Source organism: Lactuca saligna, chromosome 9, assembly GCF_052625555.1.
Source record: "Lactuca saligna cultivar CGN05327 chromosome 9, ASM5262555v1, whole genome shotgun sequence".
Classification (NCBI taxonomy): domain Eukaryota; kingdom Viridiplantae; phylum Streptophyta; class Magnoliopsida; order Asterales; family Asteraceae; genus Lactuca; species Lactuca saligna.
The window spans coordinates 68,226,137-68,249,087 of record NC_136425.1 but is presented as its reverse complement, the minus strand read 5'-3'; the positions used below and the strand labels follow the sequence as shown (position 1 = coordinate 68,249,087).

General features: G+C 33.8%; 2 protein-coding genes and 1 pseudogene across 2 annotated transcripts; 2 read left to right on the top strand and 1 right to left on the bottom strand.

Moving 5' to 3' along the window:
• The first annotated feature begins 5,633 nt into the window (after nt 1–5,633).
• LOC145015616 (biotin/lipoyl attachment domain-containing protein) lies at nt 5,634–8,539 on the top strand. Its single transcript, XM_078974085.1, has 9 exons — nt 5,634–5,808; nt 6,383–6,583; nt 6,794–6,843; nt 6,921–6,974; nt 7,071–7,325; nt 7,520–7,582; nt 7,787–7,855; nt 7,959–8,004; nt 8,288–8,539. Exons 1-9 carry the CDS (start codon nt 5,775–5,777, stop codon nt 8,347–8,349), a joined length of 834 nt encoding a protein of 277 aa, XP_078830211.1. The 5' UTR covers nt 5,634–5,774; the 3' UTR covers nt 8,350–8,539.
• Nucleotides 8,540–8,630: 91 nt separating this feature from the next.
• LOC145015617 (copper transport protein CCH-like) lies at nt 8,631–9,347 on the bottom strand. Its single transcript, XM_078974086.1, has 3 exons — nt 9,282–9,347; nt 9,116–9,191; nt 8,631–9,003 (listed from the first exon to the last, which is right to left on the bottom strand). Exons 1-3 carry the CDS (start codon nt 9,288–9,290, stop codon nt 8,861–8,863), a joined length of 228 nt encoding a protein of 75 aa, XP_078830212.1. The 5' UTR covers nt 9,291–9,347; the 3' UTR covers nt 8,631–8,860.
• A 4,014-nt stretch (nt 9,348–13,361) lies between these two features.
• On the top strand, nt 13,362–22,679 carry LOC145016432 (staphylococcal-like nuclease CAN2; annotated as a pseudogene).
• Nucleotides 22,680–22,951: the final 272 nt, after the last annotated feature.

The window sequence follows — 22,951 nt, the reverse complement described above, 5'->3', positions numbered from 1 at the left end:
TATACTTGTTATTTAGTTAGGATGTTGGATTAAGGCCTTGGAAACAAGCTTTTCCCAAGAACATGAGGTGTTTACGGCCAAGAGAATCTCCCTAGGCCGTAAACCCTAGTTAGTGGTGCATATGGACCATAACTTCTTCCCAAGGATTGGATAAGTGACTAGAACACTTCCTTATGATTGTAAGACCTTTAATCCACTCTTTGGCACTAAAATTTATGAGTTTACAACCATAAACTCATAGGGCCGAAAACCCTATGGCCGTAAACTGACATAAAGCATACCACGTGGCCGTAAACACTAATGTATGGCCATACACCCCTTAGATGCAACCCTTTGTACTTCTAGCACTTGAATCTAAGTGTTTTCCATGTCCTAGGGTGTCTTTCCTTGCATAATTAGTTGTTTAAACACTAATTGTATACATATATGTATCATTATATGATAAATAGGATCCGTGTGTGCTTAAGTCTTCACTTGGCACTTAGCATCCTATACCAATCGTTCATCCAAACCACTCACTACAGGTGAGTTCATACCCTTTAATCTACCTTTTAAATGATTTTAAATGCTTTTATGGGGGGGGGGGGGAGAATACAAGTTGAAACAATGTAGTTATTATATCAATCACATGTGATTAATAGCTATCAAACAAATGCATTTACTATACTTTTAACTGTTTTATCCAACAAACTACTTCAAAATGTTTATCAAACTCTTTTACATACTAAACTCTTTATCAAACTTGTTCTTATATGCCAAACCTTTTCTTTTAACTCTTTCAAACTTATATATTGTCAAAACTATGTCTAAAGCATATATATAGTTATATAAGTAAGGTTGGAAGGACTTAGGACTGATAACTCACTTAATTTCATGTTCCTTGTTTGGTTGTGGACTTAGAGTACCCTGTTGTTTGTCCGAGTGTCGTTTGATCCTTAGTTATATATTAATGTATATATGTATAGACATAAAATCTTTTATCTCAGTTCAATACCTTTGGGTAGCAAAGGTGTACAAACATGTTCACTTATACAAACAACTCTACTAGTAAACTATAATAGGTATAAGTCACTACTCACAATTTCTAGTACAACGAGACATACAAGAGTCAATTCATTCATGAGTCAATACAAATATACTATGATCAGAAACTAAGAGAATATACTATTATGAGAAATATAACGAATATACTATGATGAGAAACTAAGAGAATATACTATTATGAGAAACATAACGAACATACTATGATGAGAAACTAAGAGAATATACTATTATGAGAAACAAAGAGAACATACTACATACTAGACAGAGAGAACATACACTACACTAGTACATGCAACACATATACAAGAATACTACAACATAAATGTGAGTCACTACTTTAGGGCATGGCATCAATGCTATGGCTCGTTTTGTAACCAGAGTCTCCTAGAGGGAGAGCGTGAATTTGTGTATAGATCTATACGGGACTGACCGTCCTACACCTTGCTTCTAGATTTAGTGGGACCTACAGGTCTACGGGTGATGAATGTCATACCATTTCGACGTCTTCGAGCGTCGTGTTTTACTAAGTCAATCAAGTATGGTTACAATTATGTCACATTATACCTTAATTAACAACCGGTTTAAGGTAGTTAGTACAACAGTAGTCATTATAATACAACAGTACAGGACTTTATTATTTACATGAAGATTCCTCAAGGATTCTTGGAGAAGAACGAAACAAGAGTATGCAAACTCAAAAAGTTGATCTATGGCTTGAAGTAAGTGTCCCAAAAATGGTACCACAAGTTCACAAAATCCCTTATCAGCCTAGGTTACAAACAATATAAGTCTGATCACTCATTATTCATCTACAAAAATGGTGATATATACGTGACAACCCTCATATATGTGGATGATGTGATACTTGCGGGAAACAACATGGAATATATTGAAAGGACAAAGTCTTATCTTGGCAAGGAGTTTAGCATAAAGGATCCCAACCCTTTGAAGTACTTCTTGGGCATCGCAGTAGCAAGAATGTCCAAATGAATGATTCTCAGCCAACGAAAGTACATGCTAGACATTCCTGAAAATAGCGGGTTAACAGGATGCCGCCCTAGTTCGTGCCCCATGGAACCAAATCTGAAACTTGACAAAGGAGAAAAAGAAGAAAGGATTGATGCAAGTCAATACCGAAGACTAGTAGGTCGCCTACTTTATCTACAAGTCACATGCCCAGATAGAGAATATTTTGTGACCATTCTAAGCCAATTTGTCGGAGACCCATGGCGTGTCCATATGGAGGATTCTAATAGAGTTTTACGCTACTTTAAAACCACCATGTGTCAAGGAATTTTCTTACCAAACACGAAGGACATCAACCTTGTGGCTTACCGTGATGTCAATTGGCTCGGGTGTCCCCTCACTAGATAATCAAGGTCAGGATACGTGCTCATGTTAGGGGGAGCCCCAATATATTGGAAATCAAAGAAACAATCATTAGTCTCTCGCTCCTCTACTGAGGCAGAATACTGGGCAATGGTTACTGTAGTTAGCGAGATTATATGGGTACGTTGGCTACTTGAAGAACTTGATGCAACAATGATAGATCCTACACCGTTATTTTGCGATAATGAAGTCGCAAAACATATAGCTAACAATCCAGTTTTCCATGAAAGAACAAAGCACGCTGAGATGGATTGTTTTTTTTTGTCCAAGAACGAGTTGAACGAAAGGAGATTCTGCCAGTTCATCTCAACTCGAAGCAACAAATTGTCGACTTGCTTACCAAACCTCGTGTCTCTCATCTACTACAAACACTACTTGTCAAGTTGGGCATTCGAAACTTACATGCACCAACTTAAGGGGGAGTATTGGAAACCATCTCTCTCTCTCTCTCTCTCCTTATTTTACCTCTCAATCGTATATTTACTTTCCATGTATACCCTTTAATTATAGTTTTTTTTTACCACTGTTGTATATGCAGATTGCTTTTGTGATTATGTAAAATCACCCATTTTGGTATCAAGTTGTTTAAAGCAAGTGTAATTTTTAGAATTTAACCTATATAGTTGATAAATCTTTGATTTTATGGCTATAAATTGATCTTCTATGTTGGTATATTAAGTGTTAGATTCAATAAGAAATCATTTTGATAAGACAAAATTACAAAAATGGTCCCTATAGTTTGCCAAAAGTCACAAAGTCAGTCTCTGCTAATTTTTTCTGATGCAAATGGTCCTTGTGGTTTGCAAAACTTGCACTGATGGCCCTTTTTACTAACTCCGTTAGTATTCAACCATTAGGGACTGAATCTGTAAAGGTATTTTCGTCTTTTCAAGTATAAAGAGATTGAATTCGCAACATTTAGTAAACCACAAGGACCATTTTTGAAATTTGTTTGAAAAAGATAGTTAAATGGCAAAGGGAAGGGTCGAACCGGAGACCTAGTTCTTAATGAACCAAAGCATTCACCACTTGAGCTACATGCTCTTTTGGCTTTTTCATTACTAAAACTAACTTATATAATAACAAATCGTTAAAATATAAAAAATATATAAATTACAAAAAAATATTTTTTTCCTATTTTTTTTTTTAAAATAAAACAAAATGTACATTAGTTTAGCTGTATTATATAATAAAAATATTTTTTACAAACAATTTGTATGTATTTATTTTATGTCAAATATATATTTTTTTGTTTTTAAAAAATACATTTTTGTAAAATGTATATTTTCTTTATCTTTGAAATAATAATAATTAACACTGCTCATGACATAAAAAAATGTATAAATTTTTTTGGGTTGCTAGTTCTAAAATGACTATATGTATTAAAAACAACTTAATAACGATTTTGTTATATATCTAAACAATTTATACAATTGTTTTATATCAAAAGTAGTGTTAATAATTGATAAGATATATAACATTATGTCTTTCTATCTTCATTTTAACCATACGATTTAGAACTTGCGATTAAGATGAAATACGTATTTTAAATAAGATATATAACCGAATAGGTTTTTTTTTTTTTATTATTTTTTTTTATTTATTTATTTTTTAAATACATATAACCAAATATGTATTTAAAAAAACGGTTTTCAAAAAACCGATTGGACCAAACCAAAACATATTCGGCCGATTTTGCTTTTCAATATAGCGTAATAACATTTTTCAATAGCGTCCCCAAAAGAATTTATACATTTTTTTATGTCATGAGCAGTGTTAATTATTATTATTTCAAAGACATGAAAAAAATATATTTTACAAAAACGTACTTTTTAAAAACAAAAAAATATATTTTACGTAAAATAAATACATAAAAATACATACAAATTGTTTGTAAAAAATATTTTTATATAATACAACTAAACTAATGTACATTTTGTTTTATTTAAAAAAAATTAGGAAAAAAAATTATTTGTAATTTATATATTTTTTATATTTTAACAATTTGCTATTATATAAGTTAGTTTTAGGAATGAAAAATTTAAAAGAGCATGCAACTCAAGTGGTGAAGGCTGTAGGTCTAAAGTTCGAGACCTCCCCTTCCCATTTAATTATCTTTTTCAAACAAATTTTAAAAATAATCCCTATGGTTTACTAAATGTTGCGAATTTAATCTATTTATACTTGAAAAAACGAAAATATTCTTACAAACTCAGCCCCTAATGGCTCAATACTAACGGAGTTAGTAAAAAAGGCCATCAGTGCAAGTTTTGCAAACAACAAGGACCATTTGCATCAGAAAAACTTAGTAAGGATTAACTTTGTAACTTTTAACAAACCACATGGATCATTTTTGTAATTTTGTCTTTTGATAACGAATCCTTAGTAAATTAGAGTTTTTTCGAAGTGTTTAAGGGATGGAATCAGCGTGCAACATGCTTGCTAAATAGAGCAAAAGCCTAGCAAGTATTTCTCCATAGCCGTAGGATTTCACATGGCAATGTAAGTATATCTATATTGTTATCACCATCAAATGAAGCGTATGGGTGATCATATAGTGTAAAATATTTTAAAATAAAGGTGACCCAGTTTCGAATTCTACAAACTTCAACATGTAAGTTGTCGTATTTCAGTATTTCTTTATAGCATATAAGTATATTTACATAATAGTGTAGACCAATGACATTAATTTCCCTAGTTGCATATATTGGACTTTTGGAGTATAGATGGGAAGTTCCTAGACACCTAAAAGTTATCGAAAAAAATTAGAGTTTTCATAGGTTGGGCCAAGTTGGGGTAAAAGTAGATGAGAATTATTGACAATGTTGGGCTAAGTGGAAATAATTTCCCAAATACATTTTTCTTGAAAATCATTAAATCAACCCATTAATAGAAAAAGTCAATCCATACTATTATGTTGTATATAATATAAGGCTAATTTTATAACTGATGCAAAAAAGTTAGATATTCATTTTTTTATAAGAATTTATTCCTTAAAATTATTTTCTTATTATTGCGAGTGTGGGTACCTAAAATTTATTTATTTTTCCAAGTTTTCATGTAATTTCTAGTCGAAGATCCAAAAAGAACAAAATTAAGCCACAAATAAAAAGGGACACGTCATAAACAAGGGGAAGGCGCACGTTAGCAAGAGCTTCATAAGAGCAAGAAGAGGGGTGAAGAAACTGATGAGACAGGGCGGACATTTCAAAGACTGAGCTTTACCAAAATAATAGTTTCTTCTATCCAACTATAAATCCTAATCTATCTTCAACCTACCTTCATTTCTACTTCTAATTTCTCAAATACCCAGATCGATCATCCATCTCCCCCCATCTCCCATGGAGTCTGCAGCTGTCTTACGCTCCTTTCACTGTAACTCTTCTATCTCTTCTTCTCTTCTCTATATAATGTATCTATGAATGGCTTCTTTATGTGATCCCTGATCCCTGTATGATTGCATGATTGAACATGGTATGCTTTACTGGATTTATTACGGATCGAGTGAGCTATTTTTTTCGTATGTTTTTAACCGATTTAGCTATGTTTGCTACTAATTAATGTGAAATCAACGTCTTTAGATTTCACTGTTTTAGGTTCTATGTGCACGAGTGGTTTAGCTGCATGTAGTAGACGCTTCGGTTGTGGTTTAACCTTCAACTTAGTTAAAACACTTCTTACTCGATTCCAGTTTTTCTAAATCAGTAATTTCAATCGATGAACTCTGTTTAGGTCTCTGTAAGCCTCGATTTCAAAGTAAAACACAAACCAAAACCGATGCATTTCAGAGTTTGAGAGAATTTGTGCTCGATTTTACTCATCTCTTTCGATAGTTTTTTTTGCAAATCATTGTACAATTAACTTATTACCTAGGATTATCTAAAACGATATCTATTTCAATTTGTTTTTGTGTAATTGATAAAGCATCTTATAATTGCAAATTCTACAGGCACTGTTTCACCTTTGCGTTCATCATTTGAGAGACCTGGTGTGGTTTCTATGCATAATGCATCATGGATCATGTCAACAAAATCTCTTATCCAAACTTCATCATTCAGTTTGGACCTTCTTTCTTCTCAGAAAAGGCGCACAGGGGCAATTGTGTCATGTATTAAGTCATCTGATGTTACTGTTGCAGACAAGTCCAATGGTGAGTTTTTTCTTTCACTTAACACATAAAGAACAACTCAATACAGAAATTCAAGAAAAAAAATGAGCCTTTCCCTTTCCCTTTCCCTTTCCCTTTCCCCATTAAGTCCTCAACTCTTTACAACTTTCACTCCATTTAACTTTTCCTTTTCCATTTCCCAATGCTTAATATGATGCTAATGTTTGTTATATGTGGCTTTTCCATATAAAGGATCAGTGGAGAAGACTACTTCACCCGGTTCTTTTCCTATTGGCTTTGAGGTTGTTTATTAACTAACTTATAACAATAAATCTTTCTTTACTTTGATATTCATTTTCTATTTTCTTTTTCTTAACAGGAACTTGTCATAGGCGTATGTGATGAAACACAGATTGCTGAGCTGAAAATGAAGGTAAGCTTACAAATTGCTGAGTTATTTTGTTCATATATATCATATGTGATATATATCCTTTGATATAATTAAGTAAGAGATTGTTTAACTTTTTAGATTGGGGGGTTTGAAATGCATTTAAAGAGGAACATTAAATCAACAGGAGGAGGGATTGTTGTTGCTTCACCTACAGTGGCCCCACCAATTCCTAGTGAACCGATGACTGGATCTACCCTTGTGGCCCCACCATTGCCACCTAAGCCTGCTCAAAAACCAAATCCATTTACAAATGTTCCTGTTGAGAAATTGAAGAAATTAGCAGCTCTAGAAGCTTCTGGAGCTACTGGATATGTTCTAGTCTCATGTCCCACGGTATAAATAATGTTTTAAAAAAAAATATATATATATATATATATATATATATATATATATATATATATATATATATATATATATATATATATATATATATATATATATATGAGAAAATGACGAGGGCAAATTCGTAAAAAGTTACGACTTAATGTGGAAAGTCTCACTTTTAAAAAAAAAAATATATTTATTAGGTTGGAACATTCCGGGAGAGCAGGACACTGAAAGGGAAGAAGCAGCCTATTCTTTGTAAAGAGGTAATTCTTGCAACTAATTTTCTCCTTTTTTTTTTTTTAAATAAATTTGAGTTCATAGTTATTCTTTTTTTTTATCTCTTTGATTAGATTTGACATTAATCAACATAATATAAAAAGTGGTTCGTTTCTATGGTTTCAATTTCTTGCGTGGTTGGTTCTTTACGCATGTAAAATGACATTTCTACCCTTTTTAAATTTATTTAGGGTGATATGATTAAGGAAGGACAAACCATATGCTATTTGGACCAATTTGGCACTGAACTTCCGGTGAAGGTGAGATAATGATAATCTCATCATAAACAATTTTTTTTTTTTTTTTTTACTTTTAATCCAAAAAATAATATTTGAATTTGATCATCGGTTTATAATTATGCAGTCGGATGCATCCGGAGAAGTCATAAAGATCCTCTTTAACGATGGAGGTATCCTCTTTTAATCCAAAATATAACATTTTAATTTTTTATTCAAATCCTATTAACAGTGTAGTCAGCCAGCTCAGATGTTGTTGGAAGAATAACCTTTTTGCAGAAACTATTGACATTGACACTGATGAACCCAATGGCCCACTACTGTGTACTTGAATTATTACATCTCACATGATGCTCACAGTCACAGGACACAGTGTGGGCCATCTGAGGGGTTACTGAAAGAATAACTCTTTTGACTGACATATTTACTGACGATGAAAATTTGTGATTTTTGTAGAGGCGGTTGGGTACGGAGATCCTCTCATTGCAGTCTTGCCTTCATTTCATGATATCAAGTAAACCATTTGTCATCTATTAAACTAGTTTTTCAGAGATCCATCAATCCCTTTACTTTTGATTTCGAGTATGTATTCTTGTAATGTTTAGCATTTTATCTTTTTGCCAATTTTTTGGGTTGAAAATGACTTCAAAGTTGCAACAAAAATTTATCCAAGACTAAGAAAATTGATAAGAAGATGTATTTGCCATATTTTTGTATGCTCCATGTTAATTACCCAAAAAAAATAACACCAATTTATATCTTTATAAGTTAAGACAAGACACCTTTAGAGAAAGGGTGATTGGTTTAAAAAGCAATTCTTATAACAATATACTAAAATGAATATATTACATTGTGGGTTGTACTCGAATCAAAAACTTTGACAAATGAGTCATAAATAATCAATAGTTACAAAATCAGACCAAATCTCTCTCTCTCTCTCTCTCTCTCTCTCTCTCTCTCTCTCTCTCTCCCTTAACTAACTTAAATATTAGGCTATAGTAAAGCGTTAATTAAATTAAGCTCGATTAATTAGTGGCTGATGTTTGAAACTTGTTCCCAATTGGTTGCTTGTTTACCAATCTTATGTAAAGCTTTGATCACTTCTTCATTCGTTACATTCCCTGTAACAGTGACCTTGTTCAATTTCGTATCAACATCATACGCTTCAATATCTGCAACAAAGTTATAGATTATTCGTTATTACAAACTTAATTAAAACCATGAATTATATCATGTTGATGAAGCAAAAGCTAATGAAGTGAAAGGAGTAGGAGGAAATTGTACCTTCGAATTTCTTGATGGTTTTTAAGATCTTCTTGATGCATTCTTCACAATGTAAACCGACCTTCAATTCCACCACCTGTTTTGATCAAGAGAAGTGATTAACGAAATGATTTTAACACTAATCACTTGGTTTAAAATAAGAAATAAGAAATAAGAAATTTTTTACGTTAGCCATTGTAGAGGGATGTGGTGAGAATGAGAGGAATTTGTGAAGGAAAGAGAGGATTTTTAAAGGGTGTAAAAGTGGGGAATTCGATTCTTCACATCTGGATACCAATTTAACTTCACCTTTTTGTGTTGAGATCATGGGAATGAAATGAGACTTGTTAGACGTTACCAACCGTTCAAATTGGGTGTATTTGAGATTATTATATTTGATCTTTGTATTGAAGAATTTATTTGAAATCAATTGATTTGTTTTAACAAATTTATATACTAAAATCACTTGGTTTTATACAAGTTTTTATCTTTTTCTTTATAGATGAAAGCAAAGCAACCCGATCTTTTAACATCTTGTCGGTGGTCTCTAAGCTTGATTTTTTTCCCTTCTTTTTGGCTTGTTTTAAGTTCTGTTGAATCATACCAATCAACTCACAAATCTACGCAACTAAAAAAAACAAATTAATTTATAACTTAATGTTGAAACTTATCCCTAAAATCTTGTGTCTAGGAAACATTAACAATATATTTGGGCCTGCTATGATATTAATAACTCAGCATCATCGGTGTAGAATTTTACATCTCAACCATTACATTCGCATCATAGACATGTATAGAACTGTAACTGTGAAACAATTTATCACATTAAAAATAATGTTGCTATTTTATATTATGACATTTAAATTCACATTATTCTTCTCATATACTTGGATCATTTAAGATGTGAGTTTTTAATAAGATTTTGATGTCATGTCATGCAAATTATTAAAAAAATTGGCAAAAAACTAACAAAAAATTACAAAAGAATCGTTAAATAAGGGTTTGACTTTGGCACCGAATGATTTTCAAACAAAACGTCATTCCTGATTTTTCCAAGCAGGCTTTTGATACTTCCTATTGATATTTTATGCGTGTTAGAAATTTGGGTTTAGAAAGGCTTGGAAATTCTGAGAATTGTGATTATCACTTTCAAATCGAAGTATTTGGTGGTACTCCCAAATCTTCAATTGGATAAGACTCAGAGAGACAAGAACAAAGAATGTTTGATGATATTTTCGTATGTACCAGAAAATGAGACCAAAACCAACTTTTAACAACTTTGTCTGAAAACTGTCATATGACAGTTTTAAACTGTCATAAAACCATAAAAACTGTCATAAAACGGATATATGGATAAGGGTCAAACCAATGGTCAATTATCTGGAAAATCAATTTTCTGATGCATTTTTTTAATATAGTAACATACCCTATATAAAAAAATTTCGCGCTGACCTGGCAGCTCGATCCCAGCCAGGGGCTGCCGCCCCTTGGACCCCGCTCCTAGGGGCGCTGCCCCCGGACCCCCGTTCGTTCAGGGGCTTCGCCCCTAAATGACAGTGTACTTTGAAACTTGATCAAACTTAAATAAGTGTGTACTCCACACCTTCCTTACTTGTTTAATATTTATCAAGATCATTTTTTGGTCAACACAAAGTAATCTCATTACACTTAAATAACATTGATGATCAAAATCACCAACAATGCGTAGAATATTATTATACTTAAAAGTGATAATGGGTTGACCTGGATTTGGTTCGGTTCAACCAATTTATTAAATGAGTTGAAAATTACAACCCAACCAAATTTATGTATTTAAATGGGTTGACATTTTCAATTCAATCCAACCTTTCGGATAAATAGGTTGTCAGCGGGTTGACATGTTTATGTAATTCCTAACCCAACATATTAACTAAATCGGTTAAACCTTAGTTAGTCCATTTCAAATACAGAAAAGTGAATAAAAAAACTAAAAATAGCACCACTTAAATTAGTTACAAACATAAATAAAGCTTCAAAGTATGACAAAAACACAATCTCAATTCACAAATACAAATAAATAGTTTAAATAATATTGAAAATGTTTAATTTCGAAATGATTTTAAAAAGTGACTACTGTTGTCGGCGCCAAGAAAAAAAAATTACGATTGCATTTTTTTAAAACATAAATAATTACACAAAGAGTCATTGTATCTAAAAACCAAATATAATAAAGGTTTATGTAATATATTTATCTTTACTTGAATCTCGAATAGAGACTCCAATATCCTTTAGCATATGCATAGAGATTTTGAAGCTTACCGATTAAAAGTACCGATTAAAAGATGAACATAAGTAGCAGCTGATGAAGATCGTCGTGCCGATTGGGGATTTCCAAAGCTTGATCGTTGTGTATGTATTTTTTGGAAAAAGAAACTGGCCATATAGGTTATAGATTATTCGCATAAAGATACTTGAGATCCCATATTTTCAGCTTCTTATATTAATTATCCATACATTAACTAAATAATTAAATCAATTAAAGAGTATAATAGTCTATATATAAAAATATAAAATATTAAGTGGACAAAAACCTCCTTGGAAAAATGAGTTCTCTTCCTCTAAGTCCATAAACACCAACACATAGTCAATACACCGTGAAAATGTTGAACTAATACTTTTTTTTCATAGTTTTTGACTTTATGTGACCGAAAATGCATGAAAAAAAAAAAAAAAAAAACCCACATATTATGAATGCTTTTAGGGTGAAATAAGATTTTTCAATTCGGTCCATACCGGCTGGTTTAGAAACAGATTTGGTTTATCTCAAAAGAAGGAATCGTTTTTGCTGTAAAACAGTTTGCTTTGAAACTAGTTTCTATTATAAAATGTCTAATCTATATAACAAGTTTGTAACACTCAAACCGGTTTGAAAAACCAGATTTTTGCAGCAATTTGCTGAAATTATTTCAGTGTTAGGATTTAACAAAATTACGTGAATAGGTCAATAAACAAACTATCGCTTAGTCATATAAATAGAAATGAAAGGATTGTAATAGTTGGCATATAACCCCTTTTTTTTCATCATAACTATGTCGTGTTTTTAAGTTGATAATAGAAATATCAAAACTAATGTTTTTTTATTTAAAAGACCATAAGTGGCAACACTTAGGGTTATAAACGAACTGAACATTACTGTTAGTGAACCGTTCGATGAGAATTTCGTTTATGTTTGTTTATTTAATAAACGAACAAATATGAACACAAATTTTTGTTCCTTTATTTAAACGAAAGAATATGAATAATAGTCTTGTTCGTTCAATTATGTTCATCAATGTTCATTTATATTGTTTATTTACGTTTTTTATGTTTGATTATAAAAGTTCATTTAATGGTCATATATGTTTAATTGTATTTGATTACATTACTATATTATATATTCATTTATGTTAATATATGTTCAAATTATGTTTATTTATCATTGTTCATTAATTATGTCCGTTCGTTTATATTCGTTTAGCATATTTATAAACATAAACGGACAATATAAACAATATAATTTGTTAAACAAATGAATATGAACAAGAAAACTCGTTCGTTTATCTGTTCGTAATCGTTCATTTGTTCAGCTAACTTAAACGAATGAATATGAACAAACTATATTCGTCTTCGTTCAGGTTGTTTACAGCTTTAGCAACACGACACGAGAAAAAAAAATAGAAGAAGCGAGATCTTCAAAGTTCAAACAAATAATTTCTTCGATGGATTTTTATTTATCATATACTAATAACTATAATATATTATTTCTCTACGCATTTTGTATTAGTTTTATGTATATTTTTTCGATATTTTAGAATATTTTAGATCAACGTTAACAAACCCAAATCAAATCATATCAAATTTTACAATTTCTAAATTTATTACACATCAATCTATATTTATTACACTTCAATCAATACCAAATTTAACTCTCCAAATTCTATTATAGAGTCCGAAGCTTTCTCTGCGTTAAAAAGGTACATGTAGTATATATATGAAATATATGGTAAAGCTTTAGAACACATTACATACATTACACATTCCATTTTTTAACGCTCTCTACTTTCTCTCTCAAGTCTCAACTTGATCATCGCTGATTACGATTAGGGTTTTCCATTGAAAACCCTTTTTTTTCAAAGATTCATTGTAAGTTTCTTCATCATATCGTTAAATCTTTTACACATACAAATGAATACTAACTGTTCTTGATGATTCATAATCAGTTATTTACGCGTTTTGTTCATAGATGGGACGTGCAAAGATAGAGATGAAATACATAACGAAAGAGAAGACCCGAAACACGACTTACGAGAAAAGAAAACAAGGAATGATAAAGAAAGCCCAAGAATTGAAGACTCTTTGCGACATTGACACTGCTATGATCATAATCCCTCCAAACTCCAACAAGCCGGAGATTTGGCCACAAGACCCTGATCAAGTCAAGAAATCCATCGCTTCTTACAAATCAAAAGAAGAAAACAGGAAGAAACATTATGGCCTCAAAGAGTACTTTGAAGAACGAAAGAAAAAGGTCGAAGGTGAACTTGAGAAAGCACGAAAAAGAAACATGGAAGTTAAGTACCCGACTTGGTTTGATGAACTCGATGGGTTATCTGAAGTGCAGTTGAGACATTTCGCTATGGGATTGGAGAACAAGGAGAAGAGTGTGAGAGATTATCTTGAATTACAGAAAAGAATGAAGTTCGAGCATGTTGATTATTATCAGTATGGAAGTTCGACACATTCTCACATGGGTTTTAATCAGGTTCAAATGGTGAATCAGAACCACTACTTTATGAACCATGGTGTTGGGTGGTTCGATGGTGCACCAACGACGTCGTTTGTTCCATTGAAAAGTGAAGTCGGTGGGTTTGGTTATCCGATGTTTGAAGGGGGTATGGTTATTGGTAACTCTAATCCATGGATGTTTCAGACGCCGGTGGTGGTGCAAGGTGGTGTGATGCCGTTAATGCCGGAGTTGGCAGTGCCAGAATACGATTCACAAGTGAATGTTGGTGTTGGGGATAATTTTGTGATGGATGATTATCGAGGAAGGTATCTAGGTTAATTCGTAGATATTTTTTATGATTTAATTCTTAGAACTTTTGGACATAAACTTGTGAGAAATTTCGTTTTCTTTATATTTGATTCCAGTGATTTATATATAGTTTTTTTATATGTTTTTGTTATGGATATTTGTTTTCACGAAACAATCTATATGGATTAGTTTTATGTTTTTATTTGGATTGTGGTAAGTGGTAATATATATGATTCTTCTTCGTTCTTCAAATATGACATGCAAATTAACACGTCGAGTTTTCATGTGACGAATATTTATTCAATTTCTTTATTGAATTTGAGAGTCAACTTTATGACATTTTTGTATTATCAGTTAAAATATGGTTAATTAAATGCAAGAAACCGTATTATAGTTTGAACAAATTACTGATAAATTGCCTTTGTGTTTCGTTCAAAATTGTGTATTTTGTCTCTAAAAACATAAAAAAAATATACTACCATGAGGACGGTCCAAATGCACAAATAAATAAGGGACCGAACAAACAATACTGACTAAACCATAAGAACGATTTCATTAATTTGGTTTTATATTTTTAACTACAATATTATACTTTTTTTTTAACTGCAATATTATACTTTTATTTATTTATTTTGTAACATTATATTTATAATTAAGAATTTTAACTAATTACGTTAATATGATTGTAATTTTCGTATATTCGAATCCATATTGAAACAATATCAAAGACGCGTGTTCGTTTTGTTATTTAAGGAAATAAATATGTGCATTTTTATTTTTCATTGGTACGGTTGGGTATAACCCAATGTGTTTTAAAAAACGGTTTGAAAGTTTTATATTTATTTTTATATGGAATTTGAATCGGTTAAATTAAATAAAAATACATTTTATAACAGATTTTTTTTTTTTTTTCGCATCTATTTTGGATTTCTTTGAATAAAAACTCGTAGTAAATGTTATAAAGTTGTTTAGTGCGTTTGTATTCAACTAAAACTATATTTTGTTTGCATATTATACTTTATTTATTTTTGATATACGTGGATTGATGTAAAACTTACGATTATGTGTTTTTAAGGTATTTGGATTGATATTTAATTTGTATTTATGTGTATTTTTAATATTTAAACTTGTAGATGTTTATGTGTGTGTAGGAAAATAGGAAAACATATGAAAATTATAGAAACTGATTAAATCGACGATCGAACCAGTTAAAACCGATTGAACCGGGAACCGGTCACTATACCGGTTCAATTGAAAAAACGATTTTTTAAATATTGGTATAGCCATACTTCATTCATCATATATTTATATTCATCACAATCAAAATTAGATTCTTAATTAAAAATCGAAAAAAAAAAAATTCTAACAATGAAAACAAGATACTTATGAGAAGAAGATAGGTTGTATTCCTTAACCCTACGATATGTAAATCAAAACTCAAAATAAAAAGTTGTTAGCTAATAAAAAAACACGTTTTGAAACCTTCAATGGTCTCGAATGACCAAAAAACATCATACGTCATCATATTTTCATTCATTCTAGTGCTGAAATCATTAAGTCATGAATCAACATTTGTAACACTTATATTGTAATTTTTTTTTTAAATAGAACATTTAAATATAATAATAACCAAACATTTTATTTAATAAAAAATTTCCATACATTATATATATATATATATATATATATATATATATATATATATATATATATATATATATATATATATATATATATATATATATATATATATATATATATATATATATTATCAAAATGGCTTTCGGAGTAGATGTTACTATTCATTACATCTTTCATTCCTAACCATTCCATACACATTTCTTTCTTCATTCCTAACCTTTGGATATGCTAACTTTTTTTTTACCTACACACGTGTTTTATATTAGTTATCAAAATGGCTTTATGAGGAGATGTTACTATTCTTTACACCTTTCATTCCTAACCATTCAATACATATTTCTTTCTTCATTCCTAACCTTTGGAAATACTCACTTTTTTTACCTATACACGTGTGTTTTATTACAAGAATTGAAGCATAACATATAAAACTCATAAGCATAATGTATTTGAAAATTGAGTTTTTGATTCTGGAAATTTTAACTCTTCATTTCTTCTTAATTCAGTTATTTAGATATTCTTTACCCTTCATCAAAGCTTCTTAATTCAGTTACTTTTATTATTTATTAATTATCATTAACGTATAAGACCATACTGATCGAGACTTTTGATGGGCGATATGTTGCCGTCACAGAGGCTGCTACAGCCGCAACCACCCCAACCCTAGCTGCTACAGGGCCTCATGGGGGTGATTCGTTTTTGTTTCGGAAGTTCAGCAACACGAAGCCATCGGAGTTCGACATGACCCAATACCCAACTGCTGCTATGAGATGGATGTCTGATATCGAGGGATGTTTCTATATCTGTCCATGCCCTGAGGACCTGAAGGTTTGATTTGCGCTAAACCAGCTTCGCTTGGGAGCGAAGGACTGGTGGAGATTTGTGATGATTGATTACACTCCTGCAGACCATGCAATAGCGGCATGGACGAGGTTCACGCAACTATTCCGAGATGAGTACATTCCCCAGGTGGAGAAGGAGCGATTGGCCCAGGAGTTTCTGTCTCTCAAGTAGAAGACAGAAACCGTAACAGAGATTACGAGAATGTTTCATGAGAGGGTGTTGTTTTGCCCTGAGCACGTGTCTACGGAGCAGGTACGTGTGAGCCGGTACTTGAGCATACTGAGGTGAGATATTCGGGAGTTCATGACGAACTCTTCGTATCGGACATTAACTGAGCTACAGACCAATGCCAGGAGGAGGGATATTGAGCTAGAGTTTCAGACTAGAGAGAAGGATGAGTCTCAAGGTAGAGACAGGAGACCAGTACAGTCGCAGCCGACGACCAAGCTGGCTAAGCGTGCTGATACGAGAGCTGGGGGCCACAAGGGTCGCACTTGTGGCAAGTGCGGCAAGAGTCATGATGGATCTTGCTGAGTAGGGATTTGCTACAAATTTGGTAATGAGGGGCATATGGCAAAGGACTTCCCCAAGGGATTTGCGGTTTACTTTCATTGCAACTAGACCGGTCACCGAAAGGTCGAGTGTCCTAAGTTTACTCAGGGATCAGCCTAGGCTTCTACTCCTGCTGCTTTGCATGTTACTGATGGTCGGTCGTTGAAGCCGAAGCTCCGAGGGCTCGTAGGAGAGCTTTCTAGCTGACTGCGGAGGAGGTCCGCCCAACACCTGATGTTGTTGTTGGTACTTTTCTTGTGAACTGTTCCTGCCTTGGTGTTTTTTGACTCGAGTGCGAGTCGATCTTTCGTTTCCTTACCCTTTAGTCGTCACATTAGTATTAGACGCGAGGCGTTGAGTCGACCACTAAGGGTTTCTATATCCGACGAGCATGTAGTTTTTGTCATTGATGTATTGCAGGGATGTGTATTGGAGATATTCGGTGTTGAGTTTTCAATAGATCTGGTGCTTATAACAATGAGGATGTCTGTGTCATAGTGGGCATGGATTGGTTGAGCCGGTTTATAGATGTGATTGATTGTGAGCATCAGATGGTGACCATACGAGACCCTAGTGGGGGAGTACTTACTGTGCATGGCGAGGGAACCAAATCGGGATCAACTTTCTGCTCTGCTGCCAGGGCAAGGCAGAGTCTACAGTAGGGGTGTATGGGCTTTTTAACATACGTGATGGATATGCAAGTTGCCACTGAGAGGTCGGGTTCCATTTCCAATGTTCCAGTAGTGTGTGAATTTCCAGATGTTTTCCCCGAGGAATTTTCGGGTGTTCCTCCTGAGAGGCAGGTGGAGTTCCAGATCAATTTGATTATAGGGGCGATGCCTATTGCTAAGGCACGTTATCGCCTTGCGCTGCCCGAGATGCATGAGTTATCCGTGTAACTTCAGGAGTTGTTGAGGAAGGGGCTTATTAGACCGAGTAGCTCACCGTGGGGAGCATCAATCCTTTTTGTCAAGAAAAAGGATGGTTCACACCGGATATGTATCGATTATCGGGAGTTGAACAAGTTGACAGTCAAGAACCATTATCCACTACAGAGGATCGACGATTTATTTGATCAGTTGCAGGGGTCGTCTTGGTTTACCAAGATTGATTTGAGATTTGGGTATCATCAGTTGAGGGTCTGCGAGGAGGATATTCAGAAGACGGCCTTTCAGACTCATTATGGGCACTACGAGTTTGTAGTTATGCCTTTCGGGCTCACCAATGCATCGACAACGTTCATGAACCTCATTAACCGGGTGTGTAGGCCCACGTTCGATTGGTCGTGATCGTGTTCATCAATGATATTTTGGTGTACTCGAGGTCTAGGGAATAACATGAGGTGCACCTACAAGAGATTCTTGGGGTATTGAGGATAGAGAGGTTGTATGACAAATTCTCCAAGTGTGGTTTATGGTTGCGAGAGGTCCAGTTTTTGGGACATGTCGTTAACTAGAATGAGATTTTGGTCGACCCGGCCAAGATTGGGGCAGTTATGCGATGAGAGATGCCGATATCCCCATCCGAGATTAGGAGTTTTCTGGGTCTAGCGGGTTACTATCGGAGGTTTATAATAGATTTCTCCAAAGTTGTTGTTCCTCTCACCAGATTGACCAGAAAGGGTGTTACTTTTTCTTGGGGGCCGGAACAGCAGGCACCAACGAATCGTATCAATTGAAACTTTTAATCGTAAACGGTTTTTCAATATTTGCGATTCATTTTGCTTCACTATGATATTTTCAATGTGTGCTGCTTGGTTCATCAAGTTTTTAGCAAATGCAACAGCATTTCTATGTTGCGAGCAACCAATATGTTTCAAGAATGCACAATTTTTCCCGTCATTAACTTTTTTCCAATTATCAAATCCTTTAACAGTAAATGCATTGTAACCATGACATACACTTGGTTTATCATTAAATATATAACAAATAAAACAATAAGTGTGTGTTGTTGGAGAATACTCTAGCCAATTAGGGAAAATGTTGAACCAAGAATATTGGAATCTGCGAGGATGTTTCGTTGAACCTTTAGCTTGATACTCCTTAAGACGTATTTGGAAAGGTCCTAAATTCATATAAGCTCGTCTCACTTGTTCCCTTAAATTGACCGGAAAATCCCACATTTGATTGCGTTTAGCGAGATCTCTTTCTAGATTCTTCAAATCAACTACCTTAGGATTTTTCTTTTCTTGTGGTTGTGGCTCATTCTCTTGTAGATTTTCCTTTCCTTGCGGTTGTGGCTCATTCTCTTGTTGATTTTCCATTTCTTGCAGTTGTGGCTCACTTGTTGAAGCTTTGTGACGTTTACTCTCTTCATTTACATTATTAGTTTCTTTATCATCTACCTTCCTTTTGAAGCTGACAATTGATTCAATCAAAAGTTCAAAATCAAGATTAGAACAATAACCAGTAACTCATTGAACAAAAACCAAATCAATCTTTGTTTTCACTTTTCAGTTTTATTTGAAGCTGACAAGCTGTTAACCATAACCAAATCAATAACCAAATCTAAAAAAAAATTAAACTGAAAACAGCAGCAGTGCAAGACACCAACACCAACAATAACCAAATCTATAAGTTCATAACTTATAAATCAAATTGGCAAATTGCCAAATCGCAAATGACAGCCAAATTAAAAAGAAACTCAGTAAGACAGTAACGCATAAATAGACAACATATTGACAGAAAACAGCAGCAACAGTGCAACATGCCAACACCAACAATCTTACAATTAGAAAAGAAAGAACAGCTGAACAGGATTCGAGTCTCAGGATTACATACCTGATTTTTGTGAAGTGTGAATGGCGACTTAGCCACTTTGGCACTTGGCGATGGCGATTGGCGAGAGTGAGACCAGGCGACTGATTTGGTGAGACAGCGACAAACGAACAGCAGGCGAGATAGGCAACAAATTGGGCAAATGGGGATGAATCGATTTTGATTTCTTGATACTGCTTGGTCGCTTGGAGAATTTGGAGTATTGGACAATTCTGATTAGGAATCGGGAGGGGCCAAAACCCAATTTTGAAGATAGCAGGCCTAGAACTATGTTTTTTTGAACTACAATACCCACTTCTAGCCCAAAAGTCAAGGGGGGGGGGGGGGGGGCACTGCCCATCCTGGCCCCAATAATACTATGCCCCTGGACATGGCTACAACACTCATGAGTGCTCATAAGTTCTGAGCATTGGAATCAACCCACGCTCACTGGTATCACTTCATGGAATTTATCTCGAGTGATCGTGAGACGGTAATATCATATAAGTCTTCAAACCAAGAGATATGACTTGTTGCCTATGAGTTGGTTACGCATTGATCGTACGAAACCGCATTGGTAACTCGATGTTATAAAACGTACTTTTATGTGTGATTCAACAAGTAGTAGAATAAGCATATGAGTCAAAGTTTATCTGTTCCTTATTGGATTAGAAGCGATATCTGGGCCCGGTCAGAACTAAGTTGATGTGTTCAATTAAGTTCTTTGTCAAACAAATCGAAAATCGGGAAACTAACTGTTGGACAATAAGAAAGACATTGTTCCATGTATTTTTCCGACTGATATCTAGAACTGAGGATTATATGATCACTTATCTTAAATGGCGCATCATCATCTTCTCAGTTCCGAGAGACCTTGAAAGAGTTACGATTGCTGATCGGTTCCTGAAGTCATACTTACATATATAGTATTAGACTTATCCAACTGGGAGACTGTTGGATAAGGTGTCTAAGTCCATAACTATTATTGATATGTACTTGACCCGACCCGGCATGGTCCATTTGGGTTGCGTGACATCATGCATTTAAATATAGACTAAATGAAAGAAATAACACTTGTGGGTTATTAATATATTATAAGTTTTAATATATTAATAGTTTTATTATTTGTTATTTATCATTAACATATAAGACCTGATCGAGACTTTTGATGGGCGATATGTTGCAGTCACAGCGGTTGCCGCAGCCACCCCAACCCTAGCTGCTACAGGGCCTCATGGGGGTGATTCGTTTTTGTTTCGGAAGTTCAGCAACACGAAGCCAACGGAGTTCGACATAACCTCATACCCAACTGCTATTATGAGATGGATGTCTGATATCGAGAGATGTTTCTATATTTGTCCATGCCCTGAGGACTTGAAGGTTTGATTTGCGCTAAACCAGCTTCGCTTGGGAGCGAAGGATACCTCGGACTCGGATCCTTTTCTGGATCCTTCTCATTAGCCCTATAAATCTTGACCCGGGTTTAACCTAAAGGAACAAATATATCACATAATGCATCGACTAACTTATGTATAAAAGATTCGTAATTTATGTGTTGTGTTTTTTTGTTTTAAAGGGATTATTATCATTCTACGGTCTCCCATTTCTTGATTCGCTAGTTGAAGTCACCGCCGGTGAAACTCCGCCACTTTCCGACGGTTTCAAGTTCGAGTTGCACACGCTTCCGGTAAGAACAACTCCCCTCTACACCGACAAATTCAATTTCTTACTGATTTTTCACTCTTGCGATTGAAAAAGGTGGATCTAAGGGCAGTAGCAGATGGCGATGGTGTAACAGAGTATGTTAGAACGTCAGATGCTCGGGAGTCGACACGTGTCCCCCCCGAAGATACAAATGGCAGCAGTTGAATGCAAGGAAGCACGTGCTCAAAAGAACTACGCTAAAGCAGACGCACTATACACCCTAATCAAAGATGCAGGCTATGGGTAAATCAGTAAATGTCACACAAATCTAGCTTTTTAACTTCGACAACAACGGCAATTTTTATTTATTTATTTTATTTATTTATTTATTTATTTTATTTATTTATTTTTTTTCGGAATTGGGTTAAATATTATATACAGGGTGCTGCATATCAATAACGAGGAAATTCTAGCACGAAAGTATACGATCAGACTAAGGTATTTCATAATTCCATATTTGGATTATAAAAAAATAATTTTGTGAAGCGTTTGTATTTTGGGGTGATATGAGTAAATGGAAATAGGGGAATTGATGCACCTGAAAATGCAATGCCTTACGGGAAAGAAGCGAAAGATGAATTGGTGAAGATAATTGATGGGAAGTGTTTGAAAATTTTGATCTTTGATGAAGATCAATATGGGCGTTTTGTTGGGGATATGTATTGTGATGGCATATTTGTACAGGTAATTTGGATGTTTTTCTTATAATGTCGACAATCGTAATGCAACTAATATTGGGAACTTGATTGCATAGGAAACGATGTTGAAGAAAGGACTTGCATGGCATTACAGTGCCTATGACAAAAGGCCGGAATTAGAGAAGGTAACTGGGAACTTGATTCCATAGAACCGATTTTCTCAAAAATCCAATGCCAACTGTGTGACATTCAGTTTCATATTATTGTTTAATTGATTATTTTATTTCAAAAAATAGAACCGATTTTCTCAAAAATCCAATGCTAACTATGTGTTTCAATTTCAAAACCTATTGACTTATGTTGTGGCTTGTGTGTTTGATTATTTCACTTTCAAGCAATGATTTCTCTTAAAGCAAAATTTACAGAATACAACAAGTATAAAAAAAATTGGTTTTTTACTTACAAAAAAACTGAAGAAAATTTGATGTCAAATATCATAAGTTGTATTGCATTTGTCTTGAATTTGCACTTAAATATGGAGAGCGATCAAATATTAGCGTCATCGAACTTTATCTAGAGTTAAATATAGTTGACGAGTTCTTAGTGAATGAAACTACTAACCCTACTGATATTTTAAACTACAGGAAAAAAAGTTAGTTGTTTTTCCTAAAGC

What these genes read in the sequence shown, in the direction of transcription:
- LOC145015617 (XM_078974086.1), bottom strand. An exon ending in AACCATCAAGAAATTCGAAG is followed by an intron (nt 9,004 to 9,115) that starts GTACAATTTCCT and finishes ACTTTGTTGCAG; the next exon opens with ATATTGAAGCGTATGATGTT.
- LOC145015616 (XM_078974085.1), top strand. Translation starts at nt 5,775, where the DNA reads ATGGAGTCTGCAGCTGTCTTACGCTCCTTTCACT. An exon ending in CTTTTCCTATTGGCTTTGAG is followed by an intron (nt 6,844 to 6,920) that starts GTTGTTTATTAA and finishes TTTTCTTAACAG; the next exon opens with GAACTTGTCATAGGCGTATG. An exon ending in AGCCTATTCTTTGTAAAGAG is followed by an intron (nt 7,583 to 7,786) that starts GTAATTCTTGCA and finishes AAATTTATTTAG; the next exon opens with GGTGATATGATTAAGGAAGG.